The sequence below is a fragment of the Macrosteles quadrilineatus genome, unplaced genomic scaffold (genome assembly GCF_028750875.1).
Source record: "Macrosteles quadrilineatus isolate MER2022 unplaced genomic scaffold, UCM_ALF_1.0 Scaffold_14__1_contigs__length_3811126, whole genome shotgun sequence".
Lineage (NCBI taxonomy): Eukaryota > Metazoa > Arthropoda > Insecta > Hemiptera > Cicadellidae > Macrosteles > Macrosteles quadrilineatus.
The window spans coordinates 3,343,436-3,363,092 of NW_026542607.1; the positions used below are offsets into that span (position 1 = coordinate 3,343,436).

General features: G+C 32.6%; 1 protein-coding gene across 1 annotated transcript; it reads right to left on the minus strand.

Annotated features, from left to right (window-relative positions):
* Nucleotides 1-290: 290 nt before the first annotated feature.
* On the minus strand, nucleotides 291-2,036 carry LOC129005026 (uncharacterized protein K02A2.6-like). The gene is made up of 2 exons (XM_054433775.1): nucleotides 1,780-2,036; nucleotides 291-1,704 (listed from the first exon to the last, which is right to left on the minus strand). The coding sequence occupies exons 1-2, from the start codon at nucleotides 2,034-2,036 to the stop codon at nucleotides 291-293; spliced, it is 1,671 nt and encodes a 556-aa protein (XP_054289750.1).
* Between the last annotated feature and the right edge of the window lie 17,621 nt (nucleotides 2,037-19,657).

The window sequence follows — 19,657 nt, forward strand, 5'->3', positions numbered from 1 at the left end:
AAATAAGGTCGTAAAATTTTGTCTTTAAACTTATTATGATATGTTTTTAGCGAATTTGTTTACGGGATACACTATTACCGTAGGTATCATGGTAAGACAGACCCGAGACCAAATCTTTCTCGTTTTTATGTCCCCAGAGGCCAAAACACCATTAGTTCAATTTAGTAAATTAAAACATAATTAACACAACTGAATTTATTGAACTCACAAATCAGACTAAACTAAAAAGTAAACAAAACATAATAATGTAAACAGTCATCTGACAGATGTTATAAATAAAACATATGGACTTATTTCCTGATACATAACACTCCTCCCCCCGTTAGGTAGTCCTTCAGATATGCCGGTGGTCGACGGATACGAACAGGTCGAGGACTCATGCTCATTGAAGTGTTTTGGGAGTTTGATCTAGAGACACGTGACCGAACAGGTTGTGGACTCGTGCTCATGCTAGTGGAGTCTTGAATTAAACCAGAAACGTTGAAACCAGCATCTTCTTGATGAGGGTTAATTGAACCTTCTATACCACTAAAGGAATTGCGAGATTGTTGCATCACTGATGGTCGCATTGGTTGTACGTCTGGTGTTCTCATCATAATAGGATTGCGAACCATTGATGGTGGTTGCACTGGAGTGATATGATGTGCTTCTGGTGTTCTCATTTGAATAGGATTCTGGAGTAGTGGGTGGAATGGTGGGTTTACTGGAGATTCAGGATTATCCAAGTGTGAGTTAGTAGATGCTTTTGATGTTTCTGAGCGAGATCTCAATTGGTCAATATGACGTCGTATTTCAATGCCTTCTTTTGTTATCAAATGGTAGCTCAGTGGCCCGGTTATTCTAGTGACTTTAGCAGGAATCCACTTTGGTCCTAGCTGATTATAGTTTCTTGCAAATACGGAGTCATTTTCTTTAAATTTCCTCTGAGGTGACTGTTGGTAATCGTGAAGCGCTTTATCCAAGATTTTCTCTTCTTTGTCACTTGAAGAATAATCTGGGTGAACTCTGTCTAAGATGGTTCTAATACGCCTTCCGAACAGCAGTTCACTCGGTGACATATTAGTAGAACAATTTGGCGTTATATGAGATGATATTAGGAACTGAGCCAATCTTTTTTGCCAATCTCCTTGAAGTATTCGTCGCAAAGAATTTTTTGTCGTTTGGACCATCCTTTCTGCCTGATCATTCGATGACGGATGGTATGGTGCAACCACGACGTGGCGGATGCCATTGCTTTCATTAAACGATCGAAATTCTTGTGAAGTGAAAGCCGACCCGTTATCAGATACTATTGTGTCTGGAACACCATGTGTTGCGAAAAGGCTTCTGAGGACCTTTATAGTTGATCTTGAATCTGTAGAAGGCACCAAAACTACTTCTAACCATTTGCTGAAAGAATCGACAACAATCAAAAACAACTTGTTTTGGAAGGGCCCAGCGAAATCTATGTGGAGACGAGACCAGGGTTGTTTCGTTTTCTCCCAGGGAAGAACTGTTGCTCTTGGAGGGTTGTGACGACTTTGTTGACATGCTTGACAAGAATTCACTATGTTTTCTATGTCTTGATAAAGTTTTGGCCACCAGAAATAGCTTCGAGCCAACGCCTTTGTTCGAACAATGCCCTCATGTCCCATGTGTAGAAGCTTCAGAGCTTGTTGCCTGAGAGTGGATGGAATGATCACCCTAGTTCCCCAAAGTAAACATTGTTTGTATTGAGAAATTGAATTTTGACGAGAAATGAAAGGCGTAAGGTTGATATCTGAGTTATGAGTTGGCCAACCACGTTGAGTCCATAATAGTACTTTAGATAGAAGTGGATCCTTTTCTGTTTCTTTTGCTATTATATTAGCGGTGATTGGTTTAACCTCATCGGATTCAATGTATAGCACGTCATTCAAGACTTCATTTATCTCTTGATCAACAACATTGGAGGAACATGGAAGAAGACTCAAACCATCAGCATTCGGAATAGAAATCCCCGGTTTGTATACAAGATCAAAGTCATATCCATTTAAAAGAATACTCCAGCGAATCATTCGAGGTGACAGTGTGTTTGGTGTTTGTTTATCCACAGTGAAAAGACCCAGAAGTGGCTTATGATCTGTTCTAATTTCAAAATGCCTCCCATATAAGTAATTGTGGAATTTTTTAACCCCTCCAATGATGGAAAGTGCTTCCCTATCTACTTGAGCATATCTTCGTTCTGACTGACTCATTGTCCTGGAATAAAACGCAATTGGAACTTCCTTTTCCCCTCGAACCTGACTAAGCACACAACCAATACCATAAGGAGATGCATCACAAGTTAGTATAAGATGGCTGGAGGGATTGTAATGAGCCAGTATACTATCGGAAGAAAGGAGCTTCTTTGAAGCATTGAAAGCAAGTTTATGTTTTTCCTCCCACCGCCATTTAACATTTTTGTCCAATAAGCGATGTAAAGGTTCTGCAACATTGGCTTTGTTGGGTAAAAAACAGTGATAGAAATTAAGTAAACCTAAAAATGCCTGCAGTTGTTCCTTGTTAGTCGGCTCAGGAGCATCTTGAATGGATTTGACTTTGTCCGGGTTAGGACGAATTCCGTCAGAGCTCACAACAAATCCCAAGAAGTCAACTGATGTAGATAACAAAGAACACTTTTCGCTTTGGAGTGTAATCCCTGCATCTCTAAAACGAGTGAATACTTGTCTTAATGTGGTAATCAATTCGTGTATTGTTCCTGCTTTAACCAAAATATCATCAAAGTAAGGGATTACATTGTCCAAGCCCGAAAGCAAACCCTCAATAAAATGTTGAAATATAGATGGAGCTGAGCTAATACCGAATTGTAGTCTTTTTGGTTTAAAAGCACCCTTGTGTGTAATTAGTGTCTGAGCTAGTGCCGACTTCTCGTCAACAACCAGTTGTTGATAAGCTTGGGCTAAATCTAACTTAGCAAAATATTTCCCTTGGTTTAAGTTTGCTAAGAGCTGAGAGATTGGTGGAATAGGGTACAGATTATCTTGGATAGCTTTGTTTAACGTTGCCTTATAATCACCGCAAATTCGTATTTTACCATTGCTTTTTACGGAAACAACAATTGGTGTGGCCCAATCCGATACCTGAACAGGTTCTAACACTCCCTGATTAACTAACTTATTCAGCTCTTCTTCTACTGGGGCCTGCAATGCATAAGGTAAAGGGCGCGCTCTTAAGTGAATTGGGTTATAATTCTGGTCAATTTTCAGTTCGATCGGAGGTCCTTTATAGCACCCTAAAGAATTTGAAAATACATCGGAAAATTCACTTTTCAGATGTTGAACATCCAGCTGAGCTTTATTAAGAACTTCAGATTCATGACAGTTGATTGAAAGTACTCCGTTTACTTCAATGTTAAGACTTTTTAGCCAATTACGCCCCAATAAACTATTTCTATTACCTTCAGTTATGACTAACGGAGGGAAACCATTGAACTTACCGTATCTAAATATATAAAAGGCAAAGCCCTCACTGACACACTCACTCACTCACTCATCACTAATTCTCCCACTTCCCATTTACCTAGGAGGCTGAAATTTGGTACACCGATTCTTTAGGCATTAAATAGGAAAACTAAGTTGTTTTTATTCTGATCGGACTCTCGGGCTCCGCCCCAGTGGCTCTGGAGTTTCCCATGTTAACCTTATGATTTTTCATATTTAAAAGGAATTAATGAATCTTATCAGCTGTTTCAATTAAACAAGTTGGTTCTGTTCTATGATGTTCAATAGCTTTAAAGTTACAAGGATTGCCAATAGGGTGCAGCACTATTATTATTTTTTTAATTTATGACAACAGCTAATTTGCAACCAAAAGGTGAGTGAGCGTAGCGAACGAACTTCAACCTGGAGGCGAGTTAGCGTAGCGAACGAGCTAACCAGAAGGCAAGTGAGCTCAGCGAACGAGCTCCAACCTAGCGAACGCACATCAACCAGGACGTGATTGAGCCATGCGAACGAGCTCATCTTGAAAATTAAGAAGTTAAACGGGGCAAAGCCCGCGGGTACAGCTAGTTTCACATAAACATTAGTCTGACCTAAAACACTTACAGGTTTACCACTGTAATCCTTGAGTTTCCAAGGAGAAGGTTGTAGTTTACAGTTTTTATGAGAAATTGTATTCCATAGTTCTCCTCCTATGATAGAAACACCTGCACCAGTATCAACTTCCATTAGAACTTTGTGATTATTTATGTTGACAGTGGTATACAGTTCCGGTACTTTAGCGCAGTTAACTTCCTGGACGTATTGAGTTGTTTCGTTATTTGATTGAGGTGGAAACGTTTCTTCTTGTTCATAATTGGTTTCCTCTGAAAAAACTTCATGAGCCCGCTGTCCCTTTGATCCGTGTTTTTGGCTAAAATATTCTTTGGGGCGTGGTTTCCCTCCTTTACAAACTCGTGCTAGATGCCCAATTTTCTTGCAAATATTACAAGTAGTCTGAAGATGGGGACAATCCCTTCTAAAATGTCTTAGTCCACAACCAAGACAAACATAAGGTGTAACAGAGTGAGCTGGATTGTTGTTAAATGCAACAAATTTCCTGTTTGAATGGTCAATTTTATGTGCATTAGCAAAACTTGAGCTACTGAAAGAAAGTTCCTTACTTTGAGTTTGAAATAATTCATTTGACTTAGCTGCAATAACAACATCCTGAAGTTTAATAGTAGGTTCTTTCAAACTTTTATTCCTTAACTCATCACTTCTAGATCCAATCAAAATTTGCATAATTAATTCCCTATCCAAGTCTTTGAATTCACAGTTCACAGCTAATGTTCTTAGTCAAGAATAGAAAGAGTTAAACGACTCTGATTCTGCTTGATGACACTTCCTAAAATTAAATATTTCAAAAAGGACATTTTTGGTAGGAGCGAAATAGTCAGTTAATAGTTTTATAACATTTTTGTACGTTATTTCATTAGGTTGTGGTAAACTGTCAAAAATGTAAGCCACTTCCTCACCAGCTAGATTAAGTACTAGTGCAGTTTTCCTTACATCACTGGTAATGTCTGCAGCTAAAGCATACCTCTCAAATTGCTTAATCCATGTACCCCAACGCTGTGCGACACTTGCAGGATTTGTATGGGGGTCAAAACGATCAGGCTTATTGAGATCCATTATCCAATTATCCTCGTCGCCAGTTTAGTAAATTAAAACATAATTAACACAACTGAATTTATTGAACTCACAAATCAGACTAAACTAAAAAGTAAACAAAACATAATAATGTAAACAGTCATCTGACAGATGTTATAAATAAAATATATGGACTTATTTCTTGATACATAACATTCAATTTCATAAATACATTATATTCTTTAGCACGATAATCCGATTTTTAAGAAATTTGGTGCAAACGCACAAATCTGCATATACTCGTACGAGTTAGCAAACCAGTATGTTCAGACTATAGTAACAGGGGTTTTTGTGGCGTTTTATGGGGTAGAAAGTTTTTTTATTTATTCCCTCAAAACATAAAATATAACAACATATTTATAAACAATTTTGTAACACTTAAAACAATAGTTTAATATATTGAAGCGTTGTTGTATGTCTAACGGCTACGGTGAAGTAAAAAAAACTGTAAATTCAAATTATTCATGTTATTCTTATAGAAAATAATTAAACTGTTGTAGTTTGGTTGCTTATGTATATATTTTGATCGATTTGGGTGGATTTGTTTATTTCATAACAAGCTATGAACATTTCAATAAAAACGCCCCCTGGATACCTTCCCTGTAGCAGCAAACCTTGGTACTCATTAAACCTAATATTATTTCAATAAATTTAAAATAAATGTTCTCGTTATTATAAAGTACAACACCCATTGTATTTAAGATGATAATGTTTACGGGGCCCTGAATTTGTATTAAATACCATCTACATCCTTGATTATTCATCTTATCTCATCTATTGAATTCGTTAAATATTAACCCATAATCCTAATCTAAATAACTAAATTAGTAAATTTTACAATTTAAAAATAAAAAGTACAGAACTACATTACTCAAAAGCATAAGTAAAACATAAATGTTTCTGTTATGTTATAATTGTAAATTGTATTTTATAGATTGTTTACATCCATTTATATTATCAGTATAATTCTAAATCTACTTCTTTGAAAAGCAAAGCTTTAGAATCTGTGGTTAAACCTTGATGCTTAGTTCCACCAACATTCATCTCTTTAAAATAAGATGAGAGAATTCTTGAATGGTAACCAACTCGACATGGCTTTCATCCTGTAATGCATATTACTGAACTCTTCAAAAGATCTCTATCATGGGGTTTCCAACTTAGCAAGATTGTAAATATTCTCTAAGTATCCTAAACGGGGATTTTTATGTATATTTTTACTCAGTGTCATCTCTTGTACGTACTTTAGTTTCGAGTAACGATATGAAATTAAATACAATGATATGAATATAAACATGGCTTTATTTGATATATTTTTGGGTTTGGTTAATTTTATCATTGTGGGACCAACAGTTTGTCTGGAATCAATTGTGGGCACTAATTACGTAATTTACCCTGTGTATTCATCACAACTTAATTAAAGCCTTGTTAAGCGAGCCAACCTTATCAGGATCTTGAAATCATTTTCCGAGAAAACAATTCCTGGATTATATTTTTTGGAACCAGCTATTTCAGAAGAAGATTAGTTTATCTAAAGATTTCCACTAAATATGATCTTTTCAATTTAACATACTTAAAAAAAAACACATTTAAAGGAAGCATACATTTAAAGGAAGCAATCAATTGTTCGGTGCAAATAAATTGAACCACTTTTTGTTGGAAAGCCTAAAAATATATCCCATTGTTTATTTATCTCTTACTAGTAACCAAATAAAATAAAATTATTTAAAACGTCTGTTTAGCTTATAGATCTGTCAGCCCACTACAGGAACCCCCAAAATATTTGTGTGAAGTAAAATTAAGAAAAATAGAAACGTAGTAAGGGTACAGATAATAAAAAGACGTAAGAAATATTATACTACAAAACAAAGTAACATATTCTACAATAAGCTTCGTTTGAAACAAAGGTGGTTTGATTTTGACAAAGCACATATATATTTTACTTGAACTCATGTCAAAACTGTAAAACAATGCTGGTTTATGTCATTGTAAATTACAAGGGTTTCTTTAGTAAAATACAATGACAAGACAGGTAGGTTTTGAAGAATAAAAGATCTCATTTCATCCTTTTTCCAGTTTCAAATTAATATTATATTGTAATTGATTTTAAACGCATAACAAACTTGTTTAAACTTCACTAGATTAATTTGCAGAAAGCGATTCATGCTTTGCAGGAGTTGTGATTATCTTTAACGTCATGTTTTGTTAAAATGAAAATGTTGTCTAATAGGTTTGGGAACCAATTGATTAGTCTGGCAAAGGATGGAGTATAAAATCGCATCAGATGACACATTAGTTTAGGTGCAACGTATCTAAAGATCATCCTTGAAGACCTTACATTACGAAAATCCTCGGATTTTTAACATTCTGACAAATATGCCTAAACTCCAATTCAAGACTAAATCCGACTGAAGGCCGCTCTTGTAACAGATATTGTACTACATTTAAACAAGTAAAATGTCAAGTTAGCACTACTTTACAGGACTAGTTTGAAGAACCTTAGGAATAATAATAAAACTAACTTACAACTACAATTAATTGTAGGCCAGAAATGTGTATGGTAAAAAAATTGAGACTTTCGTTTAAATTTATAATTTCGAAAACTATTTACTATGGTAGGAAGTGCAGTCTAATATTTTTAGAACACTTAACTTTAATTAAATGGAACGATTCATACAATGTAGGCTAGTTTGCGAAATTGGAATCAAATATTGAGGTTTTAATAATGATTAGATCAACACGGCTGATCACTTCTGACAGTGACGTCATGTCACCTTGACGCCACAGTGACATTATATCATGACGTCACCGTCAGCCAGTGAATTTCCGTCCAATTTCCGCACTGCTGTAAACAAGAACAATAACGTATATTGTGGACTAAACTGTTTACAGTATTGTAACTAGTTTATACTATGCGAACCTCTTTTATACTATATCTGTACTTCGCAAGAGAATGCGGAATAATTAAATACGGGTTTTAAAATCCACAGTATAAAATCGTTCATATATTATTTATTTAAAATTCAAAGTTTAATTTTACCACTACAATTAGACCAGGTAAAACTATATTCTTTAGATTCCGATAAAGACAACCACCACCTACAGTGTAGTAATATTGATTCGGGTTTTAAAATACTGTAAATGTATCATTGAATTTATAATAGTTTACGCAACGAACACGTAATGATAGTCTTAACGACACAAGTAGACAATTTAAGGTACAAGCCTTGCCGAGTGCCTTTAAAACGTCTACGAGTGTCGTGAAGGCTAATTACGGAAGTTGCGTACACTACTTTCCCTACGATCGTTTCTTGATTATAAAAATTTACTACTCATAACTTCCAAGAGAGAATATGATTTCGTTTATAACTTCTAATAGCCACTGATTGTAATGCAACGACTTAAAATACCAACCACTCACTCATTGTTTAATTAATTAAATTGGTCTTAACAGCAGATATTAAGTTGACATTCGAGTTATTACAATTTTACTTCTGTTCTCTTAGTCCTTAAATTTCTTTGGTCCGTTACTCATGTTGTAAAGTCAAACAACAAGGCTGTTAGGTGAATCTTTTTAATTCTAAGAAATGAACTGGAAAGGCTAATTAAAATTATTTAAAAATCCGGTCGAAGATAAGAAACTTAGTGGGGTAAAATCATTTTCTTTAAACTCGGATAATATGCTTACATCTCCTTGACAACCAAATACAGTATATAAGTAGTGCTGATTCGTGTTTAAAAATTAAATTTATCATTTAATTTAAAAAATATAAGCGTATTTTGAAAAGTTTAAACCTACTTACCTTCAAACCCCTACATGCATATGAAGCTAAAAATGATCTTCGGGAGTTAATTCATTGATTGAATGATAAAAACCAACATTGATTGATTAAATGTCCACACTCTAAGCTTCTTTTTATGTGCCATGTGCATCAATTTTCATTTGGTTAATGGCCTTAAACGATAACTAACCATTTTACCATATCACTAATAATGTAATATATTGCGACATCAATTTAAGCAAAAATCAAATTAACTCCAAATAAATCAAATGCTATCAACACTTTTTCAAAACTCCTTTCACCGATACAATAATTCTTTCCAAAACAACACCTCACCTCTAAACATCTCCCCTGGATACAACAGCAGTGTGTACCCACTCAACATTGCTTTGTATCAATTTGACGTCACCTGTGAAGAAAATTTCTTTTTGGAGAAATATTCTAAGAGAAGAAAAAAACTATCGAAATAATAGATCCATCTAAGATGCCAAGTCTTCTTATATGACTAAATAAGTTACAAGAGGACCATGGTTAAAATGAACTGAAAAGGCTATTTAAAAAGACCGGTCGTAAATAAAAAACGTAGTGTGGTAAAATAATTTTCTTTAAATTCGGATAGTGCTTTTAAATTTCCTTGACAACCAAATACAGTATATAAGTGGTTCGTAGCTGATTCGTACTTAAAAATTAAATTTATCATTTAATTAATAAAGTATAAGCGTATTTTTTAAAGTGTAAACCTACTTACTTTCAAAACCCTACATGTATATGAAGTTAAAGATGCTCTTCGGGAATTCATTCGTTGATTGGTTGATAAAAACCAACATCGATTGATTAAATGTACATGCCAACACTTTTTGGAAAATACACACTCTAAGCTTCCTTCTTTTGTGTTAGGTGCAAACATTTCATTTGATTAATGGCCTTAAACGATAACTAACAATTTTACCGTATCACTCAAATAATGTAATATATTGCGACATCAATATAAGTACAAATCAAAATTAACTCCGAATAAATCGAATGCCCGTGGTGAAAAGTTATCAAAACTTTTTCAAAACTCCTTTCATCGAATGAATAATTTATTCTGAAACAACACCTCAACTCTAAACATCTCCCCTGAATACAACAGCTTTGTGTACCCACTCAACCAGGCTTCGTTGGTTTGTATCAATTTGACGTCACTCCCAGACCTGTGAAGAAAATATCTTTTTGGAGGGATAAGATGTTGTTCCTTACGAACTCATGTTGTTCCTTGTATTGTGTTTAGTACGATTTTAGGTTTTGATGTATACTTACTTTTAAAGAAAAAAATAAATAACTGTTTTAATCACAGTTATTTTATGGCGTATTCACTTTATACACTTTTTTGTGTTTCCCTTTAACATATCAAAAACTTATTGTCATGTTTTTGATGTAATTTAGTGTTCGTGTTTCAGTGCCATAATCTTCTTTGGTGGCCATAATTTATCTTAGCCTAATCTATACATATTCAGCTTTTTTTGCGGTTGTACTATGTTGGAAGAAGTTAAAATACCCGTTCATACTAAACATCGTTAGCCAGTATTAACAATTCGTTACATTTATAGGCTACCTATTATACAAAATCGTATCTATGTAAACAAAAAATAATCATAATGCGATACGGGATTACCGGTGGCCATAAGTGAAAAATACGTATATTATGACTAGAAAAATAACGGTAAAGTCAATCTAATTTTACTAGGTCTTAGTCTTGGATTTCAATTTGCATAACAAACCTTTTAGACTCTTATTTCGGTATTAAAGTATATCGGAATAGTAAATTGTGGTTTGAATAAATTGTGCAAAATTCAAATTGATATGAAGACCTACAGTAGGAATTATCATACAGCTTAAAACCATAATTTACCATTACAAACACACATTACAAGTTTGCATTAGGAAAACTCAAAAGAATCGCTGAGTAATAAAATTAATGATAAGAGATGTTTTTGTTAAAGACAAGTTACTCTTATTGTTACATTTAATATTTAATTATTTATTATTATTATTATTATTATTTATTATTTATTATTTTATTGTAGTTACATTTATTGACCTGGCTTATGCAAAATGTATAATTATTGTTAATTTGGCCCAATAAAATGATTTGATTTGATTTGATTTGACTCTCTGTTAACTTTCTTCTTCATTAAATTTTTCTTGATACAAACAGGGAGATATGTTCCCAATTAAGGTTACAGTAGTTTTATTTTTTTTTATTTTATTAGTGTCACTCATATCATGTTTGTTGTGATGACAAACTATTTACTTTTTCCATATTATTGTAAGAAAAATACGGATCATAAATGTATTTGAATCGTTTTCGTACAAAAAATATTCCCCCGTTAGGGATTTTTTTATACACAGTTTTTTAAGCCATTAATGCCTAATATTTTGCTTCTTATCATTTCTACAGAAATTTATTTATTTTTGTAAATTAAATACATACATGTATATTATCTTGCAATCCAGTCTTAATACCACACGTTATTTTACCTTTTGCTTTAAAAGTAGTATTTGGAAAAGTAGAATTTGAATTACTACACTTTAAAAAATACTGAATTAATCTAAATTAGTCTACTTCTGGACAAAGAATAAAATAAAATAAAACCTATCGAAATAATAAAGTTCATCTAAGATGTTAAGTCTTTTTATATGACTAAATAAGTTACAAAAAGAATCATAGTTAAAAAAAAAAACTTACTGACTGTAACTCTAAGTTCAAATATTTTTAACTATCCTAATGTAGACTAAAAGGGTATTAAACCGTGTTTTTCTTTCTCTTTGAAAATAAGACATTTTGTGGAGGAAGTAATCGCTTGGGAAGCGTCCTGATAAATAATTCAAGAATCTAGAACATCTTGTTGATTCACATGTTGATTTCAGATTTTGGAGTGAATTGATCGATGAAGCTAATACATTATTAATTTTATTGCATTGTGTAACACCCTTTGTATTATCTTTTCAAACTTCCGTGTACAACCGTGTACAACCAACATACAAAGCAAACAAATGAATTTTGGAGCGTTGCGAGTTCAAAACTAAGCTACCCTGAATCTGTTTAGCACTTAAAAGTCGTCACTTGACCCAAATAATAGAACATAGGTACTGTGTAAAAATGAATCGATACTCGTAAAAATAATGAATCAATAAACATATTTTTTTATAACGAAAAACAATTTATAATTAGGTAAAGGTATTTTAAGAATTATATGTAGAATTAAAACATATAAAAAAATGTTTGGATAGACTTTTTTATTTTGCTTAGTTGCACAAATTAAAATATTTTTTTGTGAATATCTATTAAAGTATAGGCCTACTTTGTCAATTCCCAGGTATACAGTCGTTGAGACCATGAAACAATTAGAAAATCAACACCATCAATACTTTTTACACCGTGTTATGTTCCTTGAGGTTTCCCTACCCATTTATTGTTGTTTGCAGTTCCTATTTACAAGTTAAATTTATTAAATTAGCTGTATTTTTAAAGCTCATTCCTCAGCTTGCTTTTTTTACTTTCTCCCTCTTACAGAGAAAGTTATATGGATAAAGTATTGATTTCGTCAAAAGTTTTCGAGTCTTAGTTTTGAGTGGAAAAATCCGTTTTGGGCCCCCCCCTGAGCCCAAAAAAATTTGTTTTCGAAGTGATGTGTGTGTGTGTGTGTTTGTATTCACCGAATGGTGGCATCCTTCACAGGCACACGGCCGTACTGTGGCACCTTAAAAAATTGTGGCACCTTTTTCAGGGTGCCACAGCTAATTCGATCATTTTTGAGGTTTTCCAGCATTATTACGTCGTTTAAACATCACATGCCACAATTGAGTATTTTTGAACTCGTTGATGTGAGTTTAAGTAGCGCAGGTACACACCGAATTGTGGAACACGAAACCATACAGGTAGCTAGCGCGCCTCGCGCCGTCCGCCGGAACTATAACTTTCCTAATGCTACGTTGCCAATTCTCGCGCCAGCCTACACTCGAAATAGTGGCACCATGCCACAATTCAGTATATATCAACAGTGTGTGGACAGGATGCCACTTAATGAGCTGTAGAGCTTGAGCAGTGTGTAGAACAGTGCAACAAGCAACTAATAAACTAATAATATTATACTGCCACGTACTATAAAACAATTTAAGTACCATAAATAATATACTTTTGCTCCGAGTGGTGAACAATGTTTTACATTACAAATAATTGGTGTAGTAAATAATAACTAGTGTCCCTGTTGCTCGAATTCGAGCAATTGCTAAGTATTAGAGGCGTTATTTTAAAAGGATTAACGGTCATAATTTCTAATGACTTTAAAAGATTCGACCAAAAGATTATGGAAATACTCAAGATGTACATAACAGTATTATATCAATTTATCCAGGCTCTATCGCTTTTTTCCATTGTAATATTTACACTAACCCAAATTCAAATAGTAAATATTCCATTTTAACCAAGTCAGTAAATGTTTGTAGCAAACTGTATTAGCAAACTTATTGAATGTTTAGAATTAACATATGTTCTTCTTCTCACTTTTAATTTCTGACAACAGCTGGAGTTTCATAACAATTTTTGTTTCCCATGTTAATGTTATGGAGAAATACGAAACTTTAAAGGGCCCCAGGGCCTCACTCTCTAATTATTTCCCTAAAAAGAAAGTTTCCTGCACAACTTCACGTTACGTTCTTTCCAATGACACCGAAAACATGTCAATCGGTTCAGTAGTTTCGGAGGAGTAATTGTCACAAAAAACATGCTTGCGTATTAAATAAGTATAGATTTAAATTGATTTACCTAACCCGCCATGTTAAACTTCCCTATCCCAAGCGTGATGTATACAACTTCCTTACTTCTCGAGTGATGTAAAGTATCAAAAACTCACTCGGTGATGTAAAGAAACCCATTTAAATAACATTGAGTGCTTAACTTAAAAAATATAACTCTATGGAGCCAACGATATTCAACGCTAGAAATCAGCTGTGCGCTTGAATGTTATTATTATGCTTTAAAGTATTTTCCTACCTAACCTAGCTTTTGTTAGTAAAAGAACGTTAATGATAGAAGATGAGTGAAATGGATAATGAAAAATATTGTACGTAAACCCATGTTTATTGTCGGGTCAGGTAAAATCTTGTACGTTACACGTTACGCAAGAGCGTGCTGTTTACATCACTTGGGTGAATTATGCAACTCGCTTCCGCTCGTTGCACAACATTCACCTGCGTGAAGTAAAAACGCTCTTACTACACTTGTAATGTAAATAGCTATTACGCAACCATTAAAAAATTGATTTTTGTTTACAAACATAAATTGGTAACGTAGCTATTTTGTATCAATTGAATTTGTACACTGAAACGATAACAATGTTTGAGGTTAGAACGCTATATAAGTTGTCCTAGACTGCATTTTTTATCTTACAAACTATTTCGTGCTGATACATCTATTTTTTTTAACATTTTAGTCATGTTGACAAAATATTTTGCAATTACATTTCTGAATCAGTCAGTAAAGGTAGATTTCGATGCATCATTGCTGAAAGTTATGTTTTGCTTCTCACTCTCAGAGTATTCCAAAGACATCTAATGTTTCAATCCATGTTCAAATGTTATATGAGGTAAACATATAACCGAATCAATTAAAGTACTAAAGTAGTAAATTAAAATACATATTATTATCAACACGCATAATCTAGTTCAGATTATAATATCATCTCACAATCATATTTGTAAAACCTACTGTGGTGTTTTAACCAGTCCCCACTAACAAAAGCATAAAATGAAAGGTCCTAAAGAGGTTAACATTGAGTCATAACAAAAGTAGTTTAAAAGTTGTAACCGTGATACTGTAAATAATTTGATATTGTTAGATATTATACGATCGTTTTACAATTTTGTCAATCTATCTGTTACTTTCATACAAATGTATTTTTATTATTCAATGTTTTGTTTTGTAGAACCTTTAGTATTCTCAACTTTATTAATAACTAGTAGAATACCCGACCTTCGTACGGGGTTGGCATATAAGTAGAACATGATCATTGCAGTGATGGGAGAGGAAACGGTCTAAGAAAATATGGTCTTTTAATTTATACGGTATCCTATAGTGTGGCACAAATATACCTATAATAAAAGAATGTGTTTAATGGTATGCACTGTAAACGAAAACCTATCACAATAGTTCCAAACATGTTAAAAGGGCAATTTTCTAACATATTTTAGTGAAATTATAATCAGGCAAACGGGAATTGGCTCAGTCTATAGGTTTGCTGGGGCAGGGGGATTATATTACTGTTTACAAACAAATAAATCAAAAGAATATACCCCATAACTCAGGATAAGGGCCAAGGTTGATAGGGCAATATAGAATGTTGATTATTTCCTATATCCATTGAATAATTTATTTTAAAATGAATTATTATAAAAATAAATAAATAATATTACAACATTTCACAAATATTATAACAGACTCAGTATAGTTAGATCATAAACAAATGAAGTACTGTAACTGAAACAATCCTATAATAATTAAATTACATTAACATATGGTTTGACAGCTCCTTTAGGTAATGTTAAATAAATTCAGGCTAGTGACATCATTATTTTAAATTTATAATCCTTACCCTCTCTGTTCTAATATTCGTGCAGTATTTAATAAGGTTTGAACCAGCTGTGTTGAATTGAGAAATCAAAATCAATTTGACAAATAGTTCTGCTTGTTTACATTTTTAAACTTACTAGGTTTGTTCTTTGTTACCATGGATACCATCAATCAATCTATACTCTTATATAAAAATCTAATGGTGTCTGTCTGTACGTGTATTACTAATAGGTGCAAAAACTAGTGAACTAACTGGGCTTAAATTTTACAAAAATATAGTTACCATACCAAGGACCATTATAGGACTATTCACATTTCGATACTGACCGTAGGCTTTGCCCCTTTGGTTTTAAAAGTTCTTAGGTGAACATTTTAAAAGTAAATATTGATTGGTCTCCATGGCTGTGATGAGAACACTAACAATGTTTGTTTACATTTGCTTTGACATTTAAATATAAACAAGAAGAACTGCTAAACTGCATATTTCACAATTTCAGACAGCTGATACAAAGAAATAACATTTTCCATAAATATGAGGTAGGTTTATTTTGACCTAACATTTTATCATGGATTATTTATTCTAATGTATTTATTCTAAAACTATGTCAATGATTATAGAAAAAAAAGATTTTATAGCCGTTGCTGTATTAACTCCGGCTCTGCTTTGGATTTTTTAAAGCGTCTTAGGTTAATAATCGTGAAAATAATGTTATTGATATGTTTTCATGGAAACAGTATGAAAATTACTATGTATAGATGTTTTGTATGAATTTGGAGGCTACTTTAAATAAATTAAAACTGCTTCACATGTGTTAGATTAACCATAATTTGCACATCACATTGTTTTTATATGTATATTTAGGTAAATTAAGTTATTGTGTTTTGATAAACCTATGCTTAAATTAACCTAAAAAATACCACCAATAACTAAATTGGCTTTGATTTTTGTTTTCTAAAATCTGTTGTATATATGTGCGGTAATACAAAATACTCTTATTTTATTTATTTATTTATTTATTTATTTCAACGGACATCTCCATTTTAATCTCCATTTTATTTTATCTTAACATAGCTTTCAGTTCAAATTTTACTTTATTTGATAAATTTATTGTTTGTGTTTTGCCACACCACTGATTAAATTAAACCAAGGAAAATATCATAAAACTAAACAGTACACAGTGTTCTTTTGTTTCTAAAATGAATGAAATATCTGTTACTATGTTTTCCTAATGGTAAGTGTGAAAATGTAAAGACAATGGACGATGAAACTGATTAAAAGAACTGGTTTGTATATTAAGTTGTTTGTTTATATTTTTGTATAGTAGAATCAGAGATGCAATGAAACATATTCTGTATTTGCTATTATTTTTTAGTCCTTTATGCTTTGATAATCATATTAGTTTTGTCTGCTGTCCTTAATGCTAAATTATTTGTTTGACATTTTTTATAGTACCTATGGATATAGTTTCTTTAATATTTCAAAATACTGTATTGATAAGGCACAGCAATATTTCTAAAGTTAATAACAGCTGACTTAGTTTTGCTAATGATTAAATTTATTGTGAGTGGAAAAAACTGAAGATGAAAGGATTTGTGATTTAATATAAAGAAGGGTTTAATATAAAGATATTTAAATTTAATAATTAGTATTTTTGCAACTTTAAAATTGAAATTTAAAATGTCAATAATAAATTAAAAGATGTGTAATTAAGGGAGATGAAGGTAAATCTGGTAAATCATGTTCAAGTTTTACTGGAAGATTAGGTCAGTTTTTCTCATATCAGCCTCCACAAGATTTAAAATTAATCAAAACCAAAATGGTGGTATCCACTACTTACCAGATTTAAAAGTCATAACTTAAACGTTTCTATTAAGGCTATAAAAGTTGAATTTTGTTTCTAAAAGCGTTAGCGGATCTGTAACTATTATATGCAAGAGATAATGATTAAAATGTTTCTATTTTGTGTCCTCTTCCCGTTGCAAAGCACGGGTACAACAGCTAGTATTTACTTTTAAATCTCTCATCTCAGATTTTTGAAAGCCCACGGGGCAAAGCCCTAGGTGAATATCGAAGCGGTAATAGTTCTATATGTATCATAGGAGCTGTAGCTTCATTTGTGTGCAATTTGAGCATAGTCGGATCAGTATTTTTTGAGATTAGCTCATACAAACACACACACAGACACCCCCTCTTCTTTATAATAGTATAGAATAGAATATAGAATAGAATAGATAGATAGATAAACCTATTTCAACGTACAATATCAGTTTTAGGAAATTCCTAGTAAGGTTGTTAGAAGTATATTGGCATCCGTGAAGTTTGTGTAATGTTTTTTAAAATCACTGTGGGATATATTTAACTTCACTTATTATTTATTTAATATGTTTCTACTTCTTGAAATTCTCAGTTAACTGGGAGGCGGAGCAAACAGTTTGTTCTAAAATGAACTTGAAAATTTTAAACAATCTTTTTCTGTTGGTTTACTTCAAGTATATAATGTTCTGCTATGAATGCAAATCTTTAATATAGTCTAAATTTCCAGTCCCACCCTCAAAAACTATGATATTTAACAGTTGAATCTTTATAACGTATAAACACATTATTTTTAATCGGTCATCAAACTGATTCTTGAATTAGTAGTTGCAAGAGTACGCAAAACTGCAGAGAGTCCTTGAAAATGCTTGTGCAATGATATAGTTTTAAATTATAAAAGAAACCCTTCAAAAAATTGTATTAACAGGACCATAGGACCAATATGCACATGGTATTTCATTTGTATAAGGCAAAAAGTTCAAATCATATTAACTTATGATTGCCAATAGATTTTGGGTTTCCTTAAAACAATTATATAAAACTGTCTGCAAATGTCAATAAAACTGATTTTATAAGAAATTGTAGATTCTTCTGTTTTTCTGTAGGCGACCATTTTGGTCACACAAGGAAGTCCAAACTTATATCTTAGTTTGAACAACGTCATCTTGATTTTACATTGCTCAAGATACATAATCGACACATAGGCTTTCAAAAAAAATAAGTAAAGAAAGTAACTAGTGATGGACCGCGCAGACATAGGAACAGTCTAGACTTGCCTCTTACTGACGTTTTCCAAACGAATATAGAAGTTAGATCTACATTCTTCATTTTAGGCTTGAAATAAATTTGTTTGTGGGTAAGAGCGAATGAGTAAGCATGAACAATAACCCTTCTCTCCGACACGCTACCATACCACAGCATCTTACTAGCAGAGCTCAAGGTCATTGACGTAATTGTAATGAACTAAATTTAGACTTCCACCCCCAATGTCACCAATGGGCCCTAAAGGTTGGTATGTAACAATTCATGACGGTTGAACAATGGCCTTTAAAATACGCTTTTAATTTGTTTCCCAGCGTTTACCGTATCTTAGAAAAAGTTAGTTAACAATAATTACAAAAACTTGTTGGGCGAAAGTAAAATTCTAAAAAGCTACAAATTAATTTATAATATATGTATCTATATCGTAATAAAGTGTGTTAAAGGTTTAGCGTTTGGTTTACAATGTAAAAATTTTCAAAGTCACAAGATGGTTTCTGAAACTCTTTATACAACTCTCCTTTATAAAAAAAAAAAAATATTATCCAAGAAATTGAGCTCTTTAGCCACAAAATCCACCGTTTTTTTTACTTACCTGACGAAGAAATAAAAACAGTAGCAGCCGACGAACTTTGTTATGTCACATTTAAAAACTCATTTAAAAGTACCGACTTTATTTCAAGATTTAAAATAGAAAATATAAACTTTTGAGCTTTTAATTAGAACCAATAGTGTCCTAAACTAATTGACATCTTTCACACGAAGTGTCAACGATTTACCTTTAGTCTAAATGTCAAGTTATTTTGAAGCTGGACATTGAGTTTTGGTGCCGTTTTCATTGGCATCTACCACTTCTAACCTGCACTAAGATGGCGGACCTGGCTTCAACTGCTTGTATGTTAGTTATATAGATGTGCTCCATCTATTGGTCTTATGTGATCGTTGATTTAAACTAACGGAATTCTGATGAAAATTTGATCATGAATTATTAGCAGTTTTGCAGGATGATTAACAATAGTTTTTTTTTTATTTAAATTGCTTG

Coding starts and splice junctions, on each gene's coding strand:
- LOC129005026 (XM_054433775.1), bottom strand. CDS start 2,036: ATGATTCGCTGGAGTATTCTTTTAAATGGATATGACTTTGATCTTGTA. Junction 1,705..1,779: donor CTATTATGGACTCAACGTGG/TTGGCCAACTCA, acceptor TCAATACAAACA/ATGTTTACTTTGGGGAACTA.